This window comes from Ambystoma mexicanum, chromosome 9, assembly GCF_040938575.1.
Source record: "Ambystoma mexicanum isolate Mex_15411 chromosome 9, UKY_AmexF1_1, whole genome shotgun sequence".
Lineage (NCBI taxonomy): Eukaryota > Metazoa > Chordata > Amphibia > Caudata > Ambystomatidae > Ambystoma > Ambystoma mexicanum.
The window spans coordinates 1457646793-1457667855 of record NC_090931.1 but is presented as its reverse complement, the minus strand read 5'-3'; the positions used below and the strand labels follow the sequence as shown (position 1 = coordinate 1457667855).

Here is a 21063-nt window from a genome sequence, read left to right as displayed (position 1 = left end):
AGGGCAAGAAGTGTACACCAGGAAGTTCCCCCCATGCCGGGTAAAAATCCTGTCTGGTGTTGTATTGTCATCACTGTCACTGTCAAAGCAGTCCTTGGGGATTGGCCCTAACAGTTCATTACCTAAATCTATGGAAAAATGTCGGTCATCAACCGCCATTCCAATAATGGTGCCTGCGGCTAGAGTAATACTCTTTAAGTGGCTGTTATCCACCTCTATTAGAATGGTGTCATGTTCTATGTTGACTAATGGTGTTGGGTTTACCCCCAACCCTTGCTGTTGGAGAGAAGCGTTTAGATGTATGTAAGCATCAGGGTTTTGCAAATATTGTCCTCTTTTAGCTTTCACTTCCAGGGAGAATTGTCGGGTCCTTTCTGGGATGGTGACCTCCTCTTTGATCTGAATTTCAACTGCATAAGGTAGCAATTGAGCTGACCTAAATGCTTTTTCTGGATCATCAAAGCCCATGGGATTATCCGCTAATCGGGACCAAACTTTGAAGTTTATTAAGTCCAAACTAATGGCAAAGCGATTGAGAATGTCACTGCCTAAGTAAAAGGCGGCAGTGACGTCTCGCACGACCCAACAATTATGGACTCTGCTCTTGTTGCCAATGGAGATTTTGAGCATACACCTGCTTGGCAGGAGATGTTTGGAATTAGGTGCTTCCAGGTCCATTTCCCATTTGTCTATCAGTTTGAAGGTGGGAATGGCTGGATCTTTTGGGAGTTGGCGGAACATGGCTTCGCTGATGAAGCTCTTACCGTTGTTCACACACACTCGAGCGAGAACAGCGTCCTTCCCATCATTTAACTGAACAGGGATGAACAACTGCTCTCCAATTTGCTGAATATCAGCCAGGCTCTGAGCTGATTTCACATCTTTCTGGACTATAGGAGTGGGAGTTTCTGATTGTGGATTAGTATAGAATCTCAGAGTGTTTCCTTCCAGCGTGGAGTACCACTTTAGACTGGAAGGAAGGTTGATTTTCAGAAATAGAGAGGACCCCCCCATCACCAGTCTGTTGTCCTACTGCTATTACTGTCACGTCTGGAATTTGGCTATTCTGGAAGTGAAATTCTACTTGGTCAGGTTTTTGTTCAACCATGTGGCAGGTGCCGTTTAAACTAACATGGTTGACACTCTGTTTTAATTTTATTGGTCGGCTAGTCTGGGTCCAGAGGACCTTGTTTACACAATCTATTAGGGGTGACAACCTTCTCAGGAGGTCATTCCCCAGTAAACAAGGGGTGCCCTCTGGAGTCACTACTATGACCGGGTGTTTCACCTTGTGTCGCCCGATCTTAATGTCCAAGTCTGCAGTCCCCTCAACGGGAATTTCCTTCCCGTCAAAGTTCTGCAGTTGTCCAGGAAGAGAGGTGAGAGGAATTTGGTAATTCTCTCCCCTTCCTGCATTCAGTTTGTCAAAGGCCCTTCTGGACAGAAGGGTGGCTTGAGATCCAGTGTCCACCAGTGCCAAAATTGTACCCTGCCCCTGTACTTGTACCGGGGCATAGTATCTTCCCTCCTTCTCCTCAAGGGGGCATAGATAATGCACATTTTTGGACAACTGGTGGGCTAACTTTCTGGTTTTGGACATCGCTAGCGAAGAGATTTGGGCAGAATTCTGTGGAGAGCCTTGGGAATCTGAAAGAAAAAGTTGGCAACTGGAGATCAGAGCCATTGTGGGTTCCCCTGGCTCCGGTTCTGGGCCGCCCCCCCCTTTTTGGAGGCAGTCACCAGGATGGGTTTGAACCAGGGGACTTTCTTGCTGTTGGTTCTGGGATGAGATGGTGGGCGGCGGTAGCTCAGTCTCCACATCTCCCCAGTCTGGATTTGCATCCCTAGGGACCCATTTTTCTTTGGGAGGAGTTCCCCCCTCTCTGAAGGAGAAGATCCTTTTCCCTGGATCCTCTGAGGATCCCTCTCCCTCAAATTGGAAGATCTGTACCTCCTCCTCAAACTGAGTCTGTTTGGGTCTTTTGTTTCTCCTACCCCCCCCCCCTCTGCTCCTTAGGAGGCAGACTTTCAGGGGCAAGAGATTTTGTTTCCGGTTCCTGGGTTTCCAGGGGCTGTTTACAAGTGAGGAAGGAAGCTTCCTCCAAGGCTTTACACCCCCCTTCCCCTTGTGCCTCCTCCCTGGGAACCGGTGAGTTATCGGGGTGCTGCCCCCGTCATTGTTCTGGAGCACCAGGTCCAGAGTTGGGTGCGTTCTGCGCCGGCATGCCGATCTGAGGGTTCTGCTGAGCCCTCAGTATGTGACCCAGATCCCACGCCATGTTTTGAACCTGGCGCTCTAACTGGGAAACCCGCTCAGGCTGATACGGGGCCCTGTTTTCTCCCCTGGGCTGATCCCGGGAAGGGTAGCTATCCCTTCTTTGGTAGTACCCCTGGTTGGGAAGATTTGGATACCCCTCCACCCTTGGCCTCCCCTCTCCCGGATTCGGTTGTCTGGGCTCAGGGAATTGGGGAAAGAAGGGTGGAGGATTTTGGGGTTGGAAGTTGGGTGGATACCTGGGGAAAAAGTTCTGCCCAGGATTTGGAGAATTTCTGCCCTCCGGTGGGAAGTTAGGAGGGAAGTTCCCTGGGTTAGGTGCTTGGCTGGATCCCCCCCCTTGGGCTGGTGGAGTCCACACATAACCCAGGATGGGTCGATTTCCCTTGTAACGGGGACTTACATAATCAGAAGAGCGAGGGACCCCATTTGTGGGGCTGCCTCCCTGGCCCCCTGTCTGTGACTGGCCCGAGGACCTTCTGGGCCTAGCATTATTAGGTGCAGGTAGGTTTTTAGGCCCCCCCATCTCCAACTCTAAAACGGGGGTGACCTTTGCCTCTGCCACCTTGGCAGCAGCAGGGGTGTTGTTGGCTTTGGGTTTTTTTGGCGCATTATTTTTATTATCTATTGGCTTCTGCACCTCATAGATCCGGGTCGCCTGTTCAATGACCCAGTCTAAAGATCTTTTCTCGTGAAAATCCCTCACGAGCTGGGTCATTATGTATTTGGGCAAGGCATGAAAAAACGTATTAATAAATTCTCTGCTGTCTGTGCGCACCCTTCTGGTGGTCTGCGCAAAGGCACGTTTCAGTTCTTGCACAAACTCTTGTGGGGCCTGATCCTCCCCACACTGCAAATTGTAGGCTGCCTTGCGAGCCTCTTGGGGGTTTCTGTGAACAGAAAAATGTTTTAATATGGCCGCCCTATAGGTGGACCACCTGGAATGATTTTGGTCCTCCAGCCCTGCAAAGAAACTGGAGTACTCTGGGGAGAATGTCCACTTTACATATTGGATACAGCTTTGGCTGTCCTTCAAATGAAAAGTCTCCATCATTTGCTCATAGAGCTCCAAGTGTACCCAAACAGAGTACTTGGCGTTCTTATGATAAGGCGTGATGACACTCCTGATTGCCTTAATCTGTTTCAAGGGGTCCTTAATCAAGGCCCTTTTTGCCTTATTGGCCTTTTTGGTTCGGGTAACCCTTGTCCATTCGTCCTCTGACTCAGAGGCACTGCTCCCAGAGGTTCCCGTCTGTTCTTCCAGGTTTTCCCGGATTCTGCGAGCCTGGGAATGGATGGCAGAAAGTGGGGACCTGGTTTCCTGTGTCCTGTACAGCTCAGAGGAGTCTTCAGATCCCTCCTTGCTGCCAGGATTTGATGGGTACCCCCCCCACTGACCTAACTGGGCAGAGGTTTTCAGGATGCCCTTAATGGGCCTACTCTCCTGGGGTTCCCCATCAAATTGCACTGTGCTTGGGTGCCCATACCCGGATGCCCGCCCATCCATTCCTGGGTGGTACTGGCCTATGAGCCCCATGCTTCTGGCTGGATAGTAATCTGCCATCCCTGTGGCCCGGTGCTCATGTGCGCCAGGGGGCATGGGGGTGGCAGAGTCCAGGGACTGAGAGATATAAAGGCCTCTGGTACTAGGGCTCCTGAGGTTATGCTCATGAGTCTCCCTCTCCCAGCGAACCTGGTCTCTATCCGCCCCTGCTCCCTGTTGCAATGCAAGAGCCTGCGCTTTCAGTTCCTCAGTTAAGGCCTTACTCGACTCTATCAGTCTCTCCTGCATCGCTACCTGCTGCTGGAGCCTATCATTGTGCTGGCAGAGGGCCTCATTCTCTCTCTGAGTTTCCTGATTGGTCCTGGAGCACTGGGCCAGTCTTTGCTGCAGGAGGGTTACCTCCTGAGCGGTGTCCCTATTGGCCTGCTCCTTTCTTGCCAGAGCATCCTCCACCTTCCTGGTGTGCTCTAACAAGTTATGGTGTTCTTTTTGGAGGTCACCCAGTCCCTGGAGGGCCAGGTGATTTTCTTCCATTTTCCTTTTTAAGTGGCAGACTTCCTGGCCTAAGGTATCCCTTTCCTGACTAAGAGCCTGCATCTGTGCCGCCAGGTTGTCCCTTTGCCTTTGGAAGGCACCAGCTTTCTGGCGCTCCTGGTCAAATTCTGCCTGGGTATCCAGGTCTTTCAAAATCAGTTTATTGCTCTCTGCCTTCTCCCTATCTAGGTGGCTTTGCAGGGTGACTACCTGCTCAGCACATGCCCTATTGAAGTCTAACTGTTGCTCCAGCTTTTTCTGGCTCTGCAGTAGGGAGTCCAAACCTTCTTGGTACTCCTTCTGCAAGGCCAGAAATCTGGTATCCTGGTCAGCCTTTTCCTGTTGCAGGATGTCCATATCCCTCTTTATTTTAATGGTGTGCTGTCTACTCTCATTTTCTGACTCCTGGCTCCCCTGCAGCCTCTGCTCAGAAGAGACCAGGTCAGATTGGACCTTCTCTAACGCCATCTGTCGCTTATTCGCCAGATCTTGGCTTTCAGTGCATTTATCCTGCATGTCTCCCATATATAGGTACAGGTATGCCGCTATCCTAACCATCTTGTCTTGTTCATCCTTAGCTTTAGGAGCCATGTATAGTTCACTCAGGGCCACATGTAAGGGACCCTGATCTCTCCATATATCTGACCCTGTTTCTGTGATCTGGGGTGCGATTGCTTGCAACCAGACCGTCTGGTCCTGGTGAGTCCACTCACCTCTCACAAATAACTTATGTAAGAAGTGCTCTCTGGCTATTTTCATATCTACCAAGGTCGTCATTCTAGAGATTGGTCTTTGTCCTGACTTACAGATATTAGTATTTTATTTTTGCAAAACAGACCTTTTTCTTAGAGCGTTCCTTTGAGGAGTGCTTTACAGCGTAACACAGCGTGTGATCCGACCGGATATGTGTATCTGGTCAGCTGGCACGCTGTATTAATCTGCACAAGTGATAGATCTAATCCAAACGTCCGGCACGAGCCCCCAATTTGTAAGAGGATTCAATTCAACACTACAGCTAAGTCAATGCCTAGTCTGGGATACTGAATGGAAACCCTTATTGATATATCTTTATGTCCAGTTCATGCGTTCTGGATGACTACCCCTATATAACACCCCTCTCTTGGAATCCTCCTGACCCCACTGAGCCAAGAAGTAGTTCTGTTTTGCAAGTTTAAAAGGTTTATTTGATAATTTAAACAATAGACATATATATCACACTTTAGAATAAATTAATAATTGAATATCACACTTATATCAGTAATCAATAATGGATAGTCTGGCACTAGCACACTTCTTTATAATCAATGATGAGTGGTTATAGGATGGATAAGATAGCAACAATACTTTTATGGTTTCAAATGGATGCAATGTGGAATGAAATGCAGTACAGAAAATAACTTGATAGGATTTCAGCAAAAGACAATGTAATCACTTTCTTGGACAATTCACCCCCCCCTTTTATGCAATGCAAGGAAATGGAAGGAAGGCACACAGTTCTCAGAAATGCAATCAAATGTGATTCAGTTCACCCCAGCAAGCTTAGATTACAGATCGGAGTTTTAAACACAGGCCCAAAATGCTTTTATATGTGCTGGCAATGAAGTGAAAAATATACTAAAATGCTTTTAATTCCCTCTAGAGGTTCAGGGTGAGTGGTATCTAGTTAATATTAGTCCAGGCTCACTCTAGCAATATTCTAGGAATGATTGGCAGGTTGCAAATGAATTTTTAGCAAGGGGGTAGGAATGCGGTTCTAGGTTCGTAGAAAAGCCACGATTCTAAGCTTTCTGAGGAAAGTTACTGCAAGTCTCTAGGACAAACGGTCACTGAGATATGAGCGATTAAATAAAGGTCGTTTTTCAGATTTGAAATTTTAAAGTTCAAAAAGACAAGTGACAGCTAGCAACTAGAAAAGGACAAGTGACAGTTAGGAGGCAGTTCTACTTAGATTAAAATAGATTGAATTATATTATTTTAACTAAGAGATTGGTTCTGCACAGTCTTGCTAGGTACTCACACTATATTTAGAAATGGGCCTCGCCACGGATCTGGTCAGGTTTTAGACTGGACTCTGGTCTCTGCACTTCACAGTGATCTGGGTCAACTCTCTCTCTCTCTGGATTCTGGAGATTGATGGATTTGAAGTCTGGATCTTTGGATGTGGTATGGACCGGCAGAGCGTGTTGCAGCAAATGGAATTGAAAAGTCCCTATCTGTCCTGTCTGTCTACTTTTATCTGTTTTTAAAATGGGTGTGTGTGCAGCATCACTAGACCCTACCCCTCTACACTTGCCATTGGCCCAATTCTCCCCTCTCCCATGATTGGGGAAGGGACTGTGAGTCAGAGTGATGTCATTTTACAGCGTGCAGAAAGTCCACTCCTCCTGTCAACTTGCACATAAATCTAGATTTGAACCAAATACATATTTGCAGAGGTACATATTGTTTTAAAATCATATGCCCCCATCACATGTCACATGGGGTATACTCTGTCCAAATCTGCTCTTCCTGGGGGCTTGCATTCAGAAATGGCACATATTTCACTTTTTAACTGATTTTGCAATATCGGACATTAACCCAAATTTACACACATGTGCGCAAGGAGTATGGACATTAGTTGATGAAGTGTCAGATTTTTCACATGCACACATTTTGAGTAATAAATATCCTCTTTTCCGCTAAAACCCCCCTGAACATACCACCGGGTCCTAACACGTCTGAAAATGTGGGCAGAAAAATCACAAGAATTATGGTATCATTTAAATAATTTTCACAAGTCCGCTCTATGAATGATCCATCTTTTTAGAGTTATGTTCTGGCCCCAAAGGGGTGTGGTTTCCCCCCAGCACAAGGTTGAATTTCTGGTTTTTCCAGTTCTGCCAAGCCAGCTTGCTCTCACAGGCAGTGCCCCTCCCCTGTCCTTCCAGGAGGAAGCTCCATTTACGACTCCCGCCAATAAAACATTTGCCTGAGTCAGGACAGGGCTTTGTTCAGAGCTCCTGTATTCTGTGGGGGCTCCCCTTAATTCAATTATCAGAGAGATGGCATATCCTTAGTGTGGCCAGCAAAAGGCAGATAGGCCTGGGAACACAGCTGTGACTCAAGTTTCACTCCTGACGGGGGTAGATGTCAGGCAGAATTCAGTTTCTCAAGCCAGGTTTCAGATAAAATGTCACTTTTTGTTCCCCAGTTTTCTGCATTCAAATAAAACTAAACATTTCTACATATGCAGCTAGAATGCTGATTCTAAGTTTAAAACTATGACATTTAAACAATTGCAACCTATGTGACACTCAGAAATAGGTCACTCATTTCTTTTAAACATTTAGATTTTTAGTGTCTGTAGTTCAGTTAAACTTAAAACTGCTGACTCCATAGCTCAGCCAGTTTGGTTATAAGCACAGTTCTGGGCTCTTCATCTTCCCAGATTTTTGTAGGCACACAAAATTTCCTTCTGCCAGATGTTCGCTGGTGCTCAGTGAGATTTTTGGATGTGTTGCAAATAGGCATTTTGAGCTGGCATTCAGAGAAACAAAAGGTGATTTTAAAGTGCGGTTTTTCCTTTGGCACACATTTCACTCATGGCACCCCGGCCCATCCTGCTCGCACTGGTGGGTGGCAAGTTAGGCAACCATTTTAGTGTGCACAACTGCGCGGTTTTCATAGATTCTGGCGCACATGTGGGCTTTTTCGGCCATCTTGGATTTCCTAAGCCCACAGCACCAAATGTTGTAGCATAATAGTCCAAAAGTGGGTCAGAACACCCAACAACATTACTCCATTTTATGGATTTATTTTCTTGTTTTAATACTGGTATATACTGTATATAGTTGTTGTTTTCATCACATATCAAGGGAAGAGGGATGTGTTGTATCCTGGTTGGAATGTAGGGTTTGAAGGTGGAATGTAGAGTGTGGGTTCCTGGTGAGGACAGTTGGAGGGACTGCGAGTTCAGAGGACTGCTGTGGGGCCAACTCCCTGTATCTTGCTTTCGGCTCCAAAGTTACAAATAAAGAAGATTACTAACCACTCCTGCCTGTTACGTGGTTAGTTCTGTAAGAGGAGGAGCCAAGCTCATGGATGGATTTGAGGAAGAGCAATATGAATTTAAAAAGAGACCAGTTTCTCATATAGAGCCAACCAGCAAGGGGGCAGTGATTGCAAGTGGGATAATAGCAGGGGATACTGTAGAGGGCGTGGATAGCAAGGCTGATTATTTTTGTCAAGCAGGGAGAAGGAAGAGGCTAATGCAGAAGTCTAGGTAACTGAAAACCAGAGTTAGAGTTAGTGAGCTGGTTTTGGCACCGTTGTAGGGAAGGATCAAGTTCATCTTAACATAGGCTATTCCTATCAGTCACAGATGTAGCAGTGATAAAGTGGTGGCGATTGGGACTGTAGTCAACAAGGGCCTAACAGTTGCATGCCTTGGAGGATGGGGAGAGAAGGGGTTAGAGGGAAATGAGATAAGCGAGAGAAGGGTTCTGGGCACTGGAGGCTGGGGGTAAAAGACTTCAGTCTTTGAGGAGGTAAGCATGAGACATACAAGTTCCATCCGGTGGTGGATGTCTGCAAGGTATCTGAGACGTTTGCGGAGAGATCAGGTGTGTGAGTAGGCAAGCAGCACATTCTTTGGTTGTAATCCATAAATAAGTGATGTCAGAATCCGAAGGAGGAGACAAGTTGCCTGGGGTGGAAGTGTAGATGGTGGAGAGGAGAAGCCCAAGAATGGAACTTTGAGGATGCGGACAGCAAGGTAGGATCAGCGGTCGTAGTGTTCCAAGAGAAGGAGAACGTGCGATGGGACAAATAGGAGGCCCACCAGTATAGACTGTATTCTGGATTCTGAGAACTGAACATCCAAACAAAAGGCGGGATAGTTGATTGTGGCAGAATAGTCCACTATGGAGGGTATGGAAAATCCTGCTTTTGATTACCGTGTAGTGAACGAATGCAGGACCGCTTAATCTCTTGGTTTCAGGAGATAAAAATTCAGCTTATGAAATAAGCAGGGCTCTTTAGGTGTCACGACCTTATCCCCTTTTAGGGGTCACAGGCCCTTAAGGGCCTCATTTGGCTCACCTCGGATGCCCTGGAGCCAGTCTTGGTGTTGCTGGCATAGGAGACGCTTGCGGGAACGGGGTTTCAATGAGCATTGGACCAGCATGGCCGTCCCCAGGTGGAATACAGGAGAACTGCATCCTGCGGTCTAGCTTCCAGGGTGGGGCCCGCCCCAAAGACACCTGGGAGACCGCCTTGCTATTTAAACCACGCCCGTCTTGAGTCACGCGCTTCGCGCTAATCTGCTTTAGCAGCGTGATGCTCATCTGGTCCTGTCCAGCATACCTCCGGCTTCGTCGACATCCAAGGCCCGAATCTTCTCCATCCTTACCTGCATCTCTGCATCCGTCAGCTAGACGGTGTCCTCCGGCTTCGTCGACGTCCAAGACCAGTCTCTTCTTCATCCTTACCTGCATCTCTGCATCCGTCGGCTAGACGGTGTCCTCCGGCTTCGTCAACTTACAAGACCAGTCATGTCTTCATCCTTCCCTGCACAGCTGCATCCACTGCCTGGGCAGTACCCTCTCCTCCCGGATTTTCGAGGACAATTCACCTCCGGGCTGCCCTGGCCTGCAAGATAAAGCAAATCACAGGTTAGCCATTTGCAAGGACGCTTCCGCGCTGCTTGGCGTTCACTTACCTGTTCGGACTCGCCTTCGGCTACTTCGCAGCATCATCACCTGCAGCAATAGTAAGAAGGTTACTACCGGCGAATTCATCACAGAAAAACCCCACCCAAAGACATCGTTCCACCAATCAAGACTCTCCTGAATACTTACCTGGATAGGAGTTGCAGCCGGCCTGAACTCCGGCCCTCGCCAGTGAAGTAACTCAGCGATACGGTGCCACATCGACGCGCCCCTGCCCAGCGTGGCAGGACGGAGAGCGCATCTTTACATTATACAAGGTGAGAGCCGTCACCTGGGGAAAACTACAGGGGGAACCCGGGTGGAGGGTTTAAGAAGGAGTAGTTTCTAAATCGCCCCTCCTGTCTTCCAGTGTTACCTCTACCGATTCCAGGGGCAGGCAAAGGGTTCAGAAGAACTTCCCGGTTATCGAGCGGCGCCCCCGTGGAGACACAAGGTGAGCGTTACAGAACGCGAAGCCCTAACTTAATAATCCACCTGGGCGTCTAGGATGGAAACTTCAGAAACAGATGAGCTAGCCCAGTTGTTGGGACAGTTGCGTGCGGAAGTCCATTCCGCGCGACAGGAGACCAACGCATTACGAAGGGAACTGATTGTCGCCAAAGAGAGGACGGAGGACTTAGGGCGGCAGCTTCTTCAGTCCCAGGCAGGACAGGCTCCCTTGCCCGGATTGGGTCCGTCCACCTCAGCCACCGCCAGTAATCCAGTTCAAATCAATCTCCCTGCAACCGTGCCACTAGCTCCTCCTGAGCGCTTTGCGGGAGATCCCCGGGGGTTCGCCACTTTTATGAACCAATGCCGCCTCCACTTTCTGTGCCGACCGGGGGCCTTCCCTACGGACCAAGCCCGTGTTGCCTTTGTACTATCTTACCTCAGTGGGAGTGCAGCGGATTGGTCTGTGCCGTTCATCAGTCGAGATGACCCGCTGCTGCGAGCCTTTGATGGGTTTCAACGGGAGCTGGAGAAACTCTTCGCTCGACGCCACCATGGGGAGGCTCTAGACAACGAACTCCTATCACTCCGTCAGGGGAGTCAGGACTTGCTAACCTATACCGCTACGCTCAATCGGTTGGTGGTCGAGGCTGACTGGCCAGAAGATAAACGAACTACCTTGTTTCATCAGGGTCTTCGTGGAGAGCTAAAGGACGTCTTGGCCCAAGTGGTGGACATGCCCCAGAATTGTGCTGAATTCATCAGTCTGGTGGTACAACTGGATCGTCGCCTACAGGATAGGAAGAGTGACCGTGGGAGATCGGATTTGCGTCCCTTGTTCTTACGTCCCAAGGAACACTCCTCGCGGGGCCCTGAGGGAACCAGTGAACCCATGCAGATAGGAGGTGCCAGACCTCCGTTAACCAAGGCCGAGAGGGAGAAAAGAAGGGAGATGCAGTTGTGTCTCTACTGTGGCAAAGCAGACCACTTCTTGAAGGAATGCCCGGTTAAGCCCCCCAGACGAGCACTCTGTGCCACCAATAAGGAAACTCTGGAAGAGGAATCGGGAAACGACCAAGCCCGGCAATTGTAGGGGTCCAATTGTCGAGCAGAGAAACCCAGCTTCAGACCTCCCATTTTACGCTACCGGTGATCTTAATTCCCCACCAGCAGTCGACCAAAATGCATTCACTGGAAGCTTACCTCGACAGCAGGGCAGTGGGGAACTATATCGATCAGGACCTTGCGGTAAAGATGGGCCTAGCCCTGTGCTCCAAACCAACTGAAGAGACGATTACCACGGTTGATGGCACCGAGATTGCTTCAGGCCCCATCTCAGAGTGCACCACTGAACTTACCCTTCTGTGCGAAGATGGGCAACGTGAAATCATAGCCTTTGATTTAATTAAGGCACCCCAATTCCGGCTGGTCCTGGGAATGCCTTGGTTATTGGCTCACAATCCTCGAATTGACTGGCGAGCTCGGGAACTGGTTTTCGCTCATAGCTGTACGCATACCTGTTACCCAAAGGGACGGAAGGCCAAACTCACAAGTACATCGGGTCAAGAGGGACTGGCTCACACCCTTGGAGGAGTCGTGAACCTGCCTGCTCATTACCAAGACTTCCATGACGTTTTCCAGAAGGAACAGGCAAACACGTTGCCTCCACATAGACCTTATGATTGTCAAATCGACCTGCTGCCCGGAGCCCAGATTCCGTGTGGGCGCATTTATGCGCTCACTGAGCCTGAAAATCAACATCTTAAGGCATACTTGAAGCAATACCTGGCCAATGGCTTCATCTGCCCGTCCAAGTCTGCAGCCGCGGTGCCGTTATTCTTCGTACCAAAAAAGGAAGGTGAACTGAGAGCATGCATCGATTATCGTGCATTGAACCAAGTGACTGTCAAAAAACGCTTTCCATTGCCCTTGATTCTGGAGCTACTGGACCGGGTTAAGGAAGCCCAGATTTACACAAAGTTGGACCTAAGAGGGGCCTATCATCTGGTGCGCATCAGAGAAGGGGACGAGTGGAAGAAGTACCGCCTATTCGAGTACCAAGTAATGCCGTTTGGCCTCTGCAATGCCCCAGTCGCGTTCCAATACTTCATGAATGAAGTCCTCCAAGAGTTCATTTATGTCTGTGCTCTTGTATACATTGATGACATCCTGGTGTATTCCACGTCCGAGCAGGAGCATATAGGGCACGTGCGGGCGGTCCTGACTAAGCTTCGCGAGCACCACCTTTATGTGAAACTGGAAAAGTGCTTGTTCCATGTTACGGAAGTGGAGTTCCTGGGCTTCGTTCTTTCCCCCCAGGGCATTCGAATGGACGCACATAAGGTGGGCGCAGTCCTCAATTGGCCAGCCCCTACCTCAATCAAGGGAGTCCAAAGCATGCTGGGGTTCGCAAACTTCTATCGTCGCTTCATCCCAGGTTTTTCTCAGATCATGCACCCAATCACCTCGTTGCTCAGAAAATGCAACAAGACTTTTACCTGGACCGAAGAAGCGGAAAAGGCCTTCCAAGAACTCAAGACAAGGTTCACCTGGGCCCCCATTTTACGTCATCCGCGTCCAGAGCTCCCCTACGTGGTGGAAACTGATGCCTCCAGTCTGGCCATGGGGGCGGTTTTGTCCCAAAGGGATCCGCTAACTGGTCAGCTACACCCAGTAGCCTTTTGGTCGCGCAAGTTCACGCCGGCCGAACTCACTACGCAATTATCAATGAGGAGTTATTGGCATTAAGGCGGCTTACAAGGCCTGGCGGCACTACCAACTGGGGGCACGGCACACCATCACGGTGATAACAGACCACAGGAACCTCCAATACTTGAAAGGGGCAAAGGCCCAATCTTCACGGCAGCTGCATTGGGCTTTATTCTTCGCAGAATCCGACTTTGTAATAACATATCGACCTGGTGTCAAGAACGGCAAAGCGGACGCTCTCTCCCGCATGGGCACCGACGAGTTAGCGCATACGCCGCCTGATCCAGTGGCTATCATACCGGAGAATCGGATCCTGGGCATTGCTACTACTATGACCCAGAGTGAACTTCTGTATGAAATCCAGCAGGTTCTCACCCAGGAGCAGCTACAAGAGTGGGCCTCCAGAGGAAAGCACTACAGTGTCAAGAACCAACTGCCATATTATCGTGAACGGTTATTCGTCCCGGTGAAGGAATTACAAGAGCAGGTCATCTCTGGGCATCACGGTTCCCTTATGGAAGGCCATCCAGGAATCGCCAAGACTCTAGCCAAAATCAAAAGGAACTAGTGGTGGCCCACCTGGCGGAAGGATGTGATTGAATTTGTGGCTTTGTGTGGAGTGTGCGCCCAAAACAAGTCCAGCAAACAAAGACCAGCCGGACTCCTTCAGCTCCTGGCCATCCCACCAGCCCCGTGGCACACATTGTCACTGGATTTCATCACCGACCTTCCCCGTGTCAAGGCTTCGATACCATCTTGGTGATTGTGGACTTATTTTCCAAAATGGCCCACTTCATCCCCTTTGAGGGACTCCCAACTGCCTCCGGTCTCTCCAAAGTCTTTTTGGAACAAGTCGTGCGCCTGCATGGATTTCCATCGGTCTTAGTATCTGATCAGGGAACTCAGTTCTTGTCCAGCTTCTGGAAAAAGTGCTGCTCCTTGGCCCAAATAGACATCCGTCTATCCACCAGTCACCACCCTCAAACCGACGTCCAGACCGAGAGGACAAATCAGACTCTTGAGCAGTATCTGCGCTGCATGCTTCACCAGGGAGAAGGGGATTGGAGAGAGTTCCTATGGATCGCACAGTACGCATACAATAACTCGTTACAAAGCAGCACGGGGCAAACCCCATTCTTCACAATTTACGGTCGGCACCCTCAGACTTCCGAACTAGACATCCCTACCACCCTATAAATGCCGGCAGTCGAGACTCTGCATACAACCATCACCCAAGCTTTCGCCAAGGCTCAGGAACATCTACGACAAGCCAAGGCACGCCAGAAGAAGTGCGCGGACCAGCCTCGTTCAGAAGCTCCTGTCTAGCAGGTGGGAGACATGGTGTGGCTTGCCTCCAAGCACGTACCAATCAAGGGAAAGCGAACGTTTCGTCCATGGTTCTTGGGACCGTACCCAGTGGAAGCTATCGTTAATCCAGCAGCGGTGAGGCTGTCGTTCCCAGCCAACATGCGTATACACCCAGTTTTCCATGCGTCTCTCCTGAAACCCTTCAAACCGGGAACCCATGTAACAACCCCACTTGACCCAATCATCATCCAAGGAGAACCGGAGTACGAGGTAAAAGACATCCTGGACTCCAAGGAGGTAGGGTCGAAGCTTTACTACCTGGTGGACTGGAAGTGGTATGGACCTCAGGATAGGACGTGGGGGCCTAGTGAACATGTTCATGCCCCTCGTTTGCTCCAACGCTTTCATCGGACATTTCCCTCTAAACCTGTACCTGGCCGGAGAACTACCCTGAGAGGGGCCTTGGGGGGGGGGGGGGGGGGAGTGCTGTCATGACCTTATCCCCTTCTAGGGGTCACGGGCCCTTAAGGACCTCATTTGGCTCGCCTCGGATGCCCTGGAACCAGTCTTGGCGTTGCTGGCATAGGAGACGCTTGCGGGAACGGGGTTTCAATGAGCATTGGACCAGCATGGCCGCCCCCAGGTGGAATACAGGAGAACTGCATCCTGCGGTCTAGCTTCCAGAGTGGGGCCCGCCCCAAAGACACCTGGGAGACCGCCTTGCTATTTAAACCACGCCCGTCTTGAGGCAGGCGCTTCTCGTTAATCTGCTTTAGCAGCGTGACGCTCATCTGGTCCTGTCCAGCATACCTCCGGCTTCGTCGACATCCAAGGCCCAAATCTTCTCCATCCTTACCTGCATCTCTGCATCCGTCGGCTAGACGGTGTCCTCTGGCTTCGTCGACGTCCAAGACCAGTCTCGTCTTCATCCTTCCCTGCACAGCTGCATCCACCGCCTAGGCAGTACCCTCTCCTCCCGGATTTTTGAGGACAATTCACCTCCGGGCCGCCCTGGCCTGCAAGATAAAGCAAATCACAGGTTAGCTATTTGCAAGGACGCTTCCTCGCCGCTTGGCGTTCACTTACCTGTTCGGACTCGCCTTCGGAGCATCATCACCTGCAGCAATAGTAAGAAGGTTACTACCGGCGAATTCATCACGGCAAAACCCCACCCAAAGACATTGTTCCAACAATCAAGACTCACCTGAATACTTACCTGGATAGGAGTTGCAGCCGGCCTGAACTCTGGCCCTCGCCAATGAAGTAACTCGGCGATACGGTGCCACATCGACGCGCCCCTGCCAGCATGGCAGGACGGAGAGCGCATCTTTACATTATACAAGGTGAGAGCCGTCACTGGGGGAAAACTACAGGGGGAACCTGGGTGGAGGGTCTCGAAGAAGGAGTAGTTTCTAAATTGCCCCTCCTGTCTTCCAGTGTTACCTCTACCGATTCCAGGGGCAGGCGAAGGGTTCCGAAGAACTTCCCGGTTATCGAGAGGCATCCCCGTGGAGACACAAGGTGAGCGTTACATTAGGGGCTTGCAACAGGCTGAACATTTCTGATTGGTCTATAAGGTGTTTTCAAATGTTCTCCAAGAAAGTCACTTAGCAAGACTGCACCTCTAACTAGTGTTCCAAAGAAAGAGACCTGCAGCTGGTGTGCAGCTGGAAACCTGCACTGTTGCATTGTATTCATGAAGGCAAATGAACATCATGTTTCCACGGATGAGGAAGTGGATGACCTTTAAAAGGGGTGCGGTCCAAGGTCGTCTTGTGACATGTGTTGATTGTAGAAGCAGTACAATATTTTTGAATGTTCAATTCAGTCACAGAATCAGAGCATGTGAAAGACAGGGCGGCAACAGGTGGAAGGAAGAGTCGGGAAGAAGGGTGCACGAGGGAATCTCTGATACAGAGCCATCACGAGGTCATCCTATCTCCTAGATACAGACAGACCAAGGAGTGACTTAAATAATGTGATCATCCTAGCTCTTAAATACAGACAAACCAAGGAGCATTGTAGATAATGAGGTCATCCTAGCTCCTAGATACAGACAAACCAAGGAGCATTGTAGATAATGAGGTCATCTTAGCTCCTAGATATAGACAGACCAAGGAGTGTTGTGGAGAAGGTGATCATCCAAGCTCCTAGATAGAGGCAGACCAGGGAGGAAATGAGGTCATCCTAGCTCCAACATACAGACAGACCAATGAGTGTTCTAGATAATGAGGTCATCCTAGCTTTTAGAGACAGAAAGACCAAGGAGCATTGTAGATAATGAGGTTCTCTTGGTTCCTAGATACAGACAGACAGGACCTCCATATCTCTCTCTCTCTCTCTCTCTCTCTCTCTCTCTCTCTCTCTCTCTCTCTCTCTCTCTCTCTCTCTCTCTCTCTCTCTCTCTCTCTCTCTCTCTCTCTCTCTCTCTCTCTCTCTCACACACACACACACACACACACACACACACACACACACGTTTGCAGAATAGTAGTGATGGGTAAAGATTCTCAAAATCTTGTGACTCTTGGGTTTTGTGACATTTAAAAATATATCAGGCCAGCTGCCTAATGAGATATGATGGGAGCAATTAAACGTTTACTATTATGGACCCAGCCGCATATGCAGAATGTAGGATCTCACACAGACCACACACCATGTGTTGTGGACTGGACTTTGGAGGTGGGCTGACAGCCCTCTACACCTTGCCGCAGTAGTGCTTTATACCTTGGGGGGAGAGATACACGAAGGTGCACGATGGCACAACAGCATATTATATGTTACAATTACTGGCCAATAACTTCATTTGCCGTAGCGTGCCTTGTAAAGTAAGACAACGTTTCAGTAGATGACACTCCAAGTGCAGCTCCATGCAATGGTCACTCACCTATGTCCATCCACGGTCAGGGCAGAGCCAAGATTTAGCTTTCCAAAGAGAACCATCATGGAGGCATTGAGGGGGGCACTGGCAATATCTCCAGACGTGAGGAGATCCCGAACCAGCTGCAGCTGACGTTCCTGAGAAACAAAGAGGAGGAGACTTAAAAAGACAACCAGCATCATACTGTGATGCCTCTATTCAGGAGAAAATCGGTATGGGGAGGGGCAGTTTGACTTTAGGAATTCATAATGCTGAAATGTCCCCTTCTTTTTGGAACACCACCGTACCGCACACATTTCAAATGTTGGCTAAAAGACGTGGGTGTTAGTCATTTACAACAAGACCACAACATTGCCACAGGTACATGTGAATGGATCTGGAACTGGTGGTCTCATAGAGCCTAGATTTAACAAGGGGGGTCCTGGGAGTCCCTCTGCCAGACATTAGTCCTGGTTACGAGAGACTTACCCAGAGTCTTTAGCTCACTATCTTTCACAGAGAAGACTAATGTCTGGCAGAGTGACTCCCAGGACCCCCCTTGTTAATTTGCATATTCAAGTAACTTTGGGTCTCACCCTAAGTTACTAGGGGAATCCAGACGTGGACCCCTTGCTCACTATTCTTAGAGAGGCACAGATCCACCCTACTGATGAGGTCCAACCAGACCGAAACACGTGTCTGGGGTTTCTGTTGGTACTCTTGTTCAGAGGAGAATTGCCTTGCATTTCGGTGCTGGACTGCCCCAGGGCAGGACAAAGTCTGATATGTTTGGGATATTTCTTCTCTGTGAAAGATAGTGAGCTAAAGACTCTGGGTAAGTCTCTCGTAACCAGGACTAATGTCTGGCAGAGTGACTCCCAGGACCCCCCTTGTTAATTCTCATAGAGCCTAGGTCATTACGCTCAGCTGTGTTCAACTCGTGGTCTCCTAGTGTCAATGGTGCAGAAGGCCTGACCACGTATCCCCACAAAGCAACGCCCTACGGATTGTAGAACATCTTTGCAGAATATGGACCACATACTGCACTTGCACAATCCTAATGACAAGGCCTAGTAGGACCGTTTTGTTATTTTTCATCCCGGTCCCCCCCCCCCCCTCCTTTTTCTTGTTGCTCCTTGAAACACCTTTGCTGTATAGGCGCATTATAAATACCCAATAAATAAATAATAAATCAGGTCATAGTATTTAAAGGAAGGTTGTATGCTATATAGCAAATCCGCATCGGGTCATTTATCCTATATGCCGCCATCATCCATCGAGCCGTCTTCTTCAGCACCAACCTCACAGATAGTTTCCATCGGGTTTGCATCCTGCACAGCCCATATAGCTGAACATCCCCTTTTCATCGCAATCGTTGAGTGCAGATAAAGTGTGGTCCCCACGCTCCCCCAGAAGGAACCCTGAACTTTCCAGGGTCCTAATTCTCTTCTCCAGGTGAAACCTTCTAGATGCACTCCCAGAGGACAGTGTCCAGTGAGTCCAGCCATGAAGAAGGGCCCACCTAGCCTCAAGGACAGAGGGACCATCTTCTTATCCGTCCAACGTCTTCCTCCATAGATGGTCCCTGGTCCCTGACCAAACACTTAACCCTGCAGACGGTGCACATCTCCTGGCACTACTGCTCCTGCAAAGAGTGCTCGATATGTACACCAGTCGAACCCCGAAAGGTTTTCTAGTTTTTTTGATCGGCCCCAACTCTGGATTTTATAGTGAATTTATGCAGTACCTGTTAGTCACATCTCTTTCTCTATAGATTTTCAAGCTCTTGGTCAGTCATAGTCAAGAGCTGACTTAACTCGTCCAGTTCATCATCTCCACTAGCTCCGACACCAGGTGATTCCCAGCTCTTACCCTCTACCTGGCCATTTCAGTTCCTAACTGACCTCTGATCTATAGGTGGCTTAAGAGTCCCAACTTTGCCTCTATACACTACTCTAAAATTGGCTCGATTCTGACCAGTATCGACTCTCACAGTACATACATGGTTTTTTTCCTGTTATTGGTCTGTCACACACCATTTCCTATAGATCCTTCCTCATCTGTACACCATCTACCCCCCAGATGAATTTCCCAACTTATCCCCTATAGATAGTTCCCTGGTGATCCTAGTTCTTCGTTCCCTATAATGATCAGGTTACCCCTTAGATATAGTTCTCTAGAGTTCTTCCACTCATGATGGTTCACCTACAGGGCTCAACCTGACCCCCTCAATGTGGCCCTCTGGAGTTGTTCCACTCCAGGTGGTATCTATAGTGCCCAGTGTGGCCCCTACCAATGATTCTTTGGAGGTACCAGCTCGACCTCAGTTGATTGTTCCTGGACAGGCCCTGCTATGCCCAGTTAGCCCCCAAACAGGACCACATACCAGCTTCTCCTGTTCGGTCTCAGCATTCTGTCGCCTCTTCATCTCCACAGACACCTGGTTGCGCGCATGCTTCAGCTTCACCTCCAGTGTGTTGCGCTCACTCTCGCACCTCAAAAGCTTCTCCTTTTTTTCACACAGCTCCTTCTCTGTGCGCCTCCACCGCTTGCAGATCCTCTGGAATGCCTGGGTGATGGGGATGTACTCTGTGGGGTTAGAACGGAAAAGGAACACACAGCCAAGAGTAAGTGGGCCGTGAAAGAAAAAGGGCACAAAAATGCAGACACAAACTTCTGAAGACTCGCCCCGTAAATGCTCACACCAGAAAAAATACAACCCACTAGGGAAAAAAGGCCAATAGGTTCTTGCAAGCATAACAAGTTTTAATCACACCAAAAAATATGCAGGCCAACAAAGAACTCTGCTGCTCAAGAACGTTCTGCAACAAAAAAACAAAACAAAAAAACCCCAAAAAAACCAAAAAAATCAAAATAGTACAGGCAGAAGGTTATAAGGAGACACATTGTCATTACTATGTCACACATATACAGTAAGAACCTGCATGGCTGGCGAGATCCTATAAATGGGCAGCCGGCTCCATAGTGGATACCAGTCTGCTATTGGTCCCAGCTCCATCCGTCAGCTGGGCTCATCTCTCCAGGGAATGAAGGTCATGTTCCTCATTGGTTACTATTGTAAGACAATGCTACTCTATCATTATGGCGTGCACCTGGGAAGCTCTGGGACTGGCACAAGGCGAGGTTTAAGATCCTGCTGACCCACACATTCTTCTCTCATTCCATATCGCACCATCCGCACCCAAGGTTTCCACTCTTACTTTGGGCTATAATGTATACCCCCCCTGTACCTCGCATTACAAAGTGTGTCATTATGAATTACGGTGGAATGGTCATGATCTTTTAGGACCACTGGGCTTATGGTTGATGCTCTGAGGTCACCTACTATCACAGAACTCGGGGGTCTTGGACTGGGGCAGTTGTGGGTGTCATAACTCATGATGGGCTGGGTGGGGGTTGGAGGTCTGCTTTTTGGCCCGTCTGTGATAAACCTGCATTGCAAGGCACCTGGTACTGTCTCGCAGCCTTACAGGGCGCATTCCTTCTTGGGATAACACGCATTTGAAACAGTTATGGAACAAAGGAACAGTTGCTATGGGAGCTAGCATCGTGGGTCTATCAGCAGCGCTTCGGCCTGTTCAGGTTTCTTCGTTGGATCTGTGTTTACCGCGCAGCCATGCAGGGCTGAAGGTTTTATACTATGACTACAAAAATGGTACTTCCTTATATGTGCACACTAAATCTCTGCATTTGTATTTAATATTGTGTTCTTGCA

At 49.2% G+C, this 21063-nt stretch overlaps 1 protein-coding gene across 1 annotated transcript in view; it reads right to left on the bottom strand.

Annotated features, from left to right (window-relative positions):
* Nucleotides 1-21063, bottom strand: part of LOC138487500 (uncharacterized) — a 664822-nt gene that overhangs the window by 477430 nt on the left and 166329 nt on the right. The window contains exons 3-4 of the mRNA XM_069614007.1: nucleotides 19714-19916; nucleotides 17355-17485 (exon numbers count right to left, since the gene is read on the bottom strand). Of these exons, the coding sequence (XP_069470108.1) occupies nucleotides 17355-17485; nucleotides 19714-19916 (334 nt within the window). The remainder of the gene's footprint in view (nucleotides 1-17354; nucleotides 17486-19713; nucleotides 19917-21063) is intronic.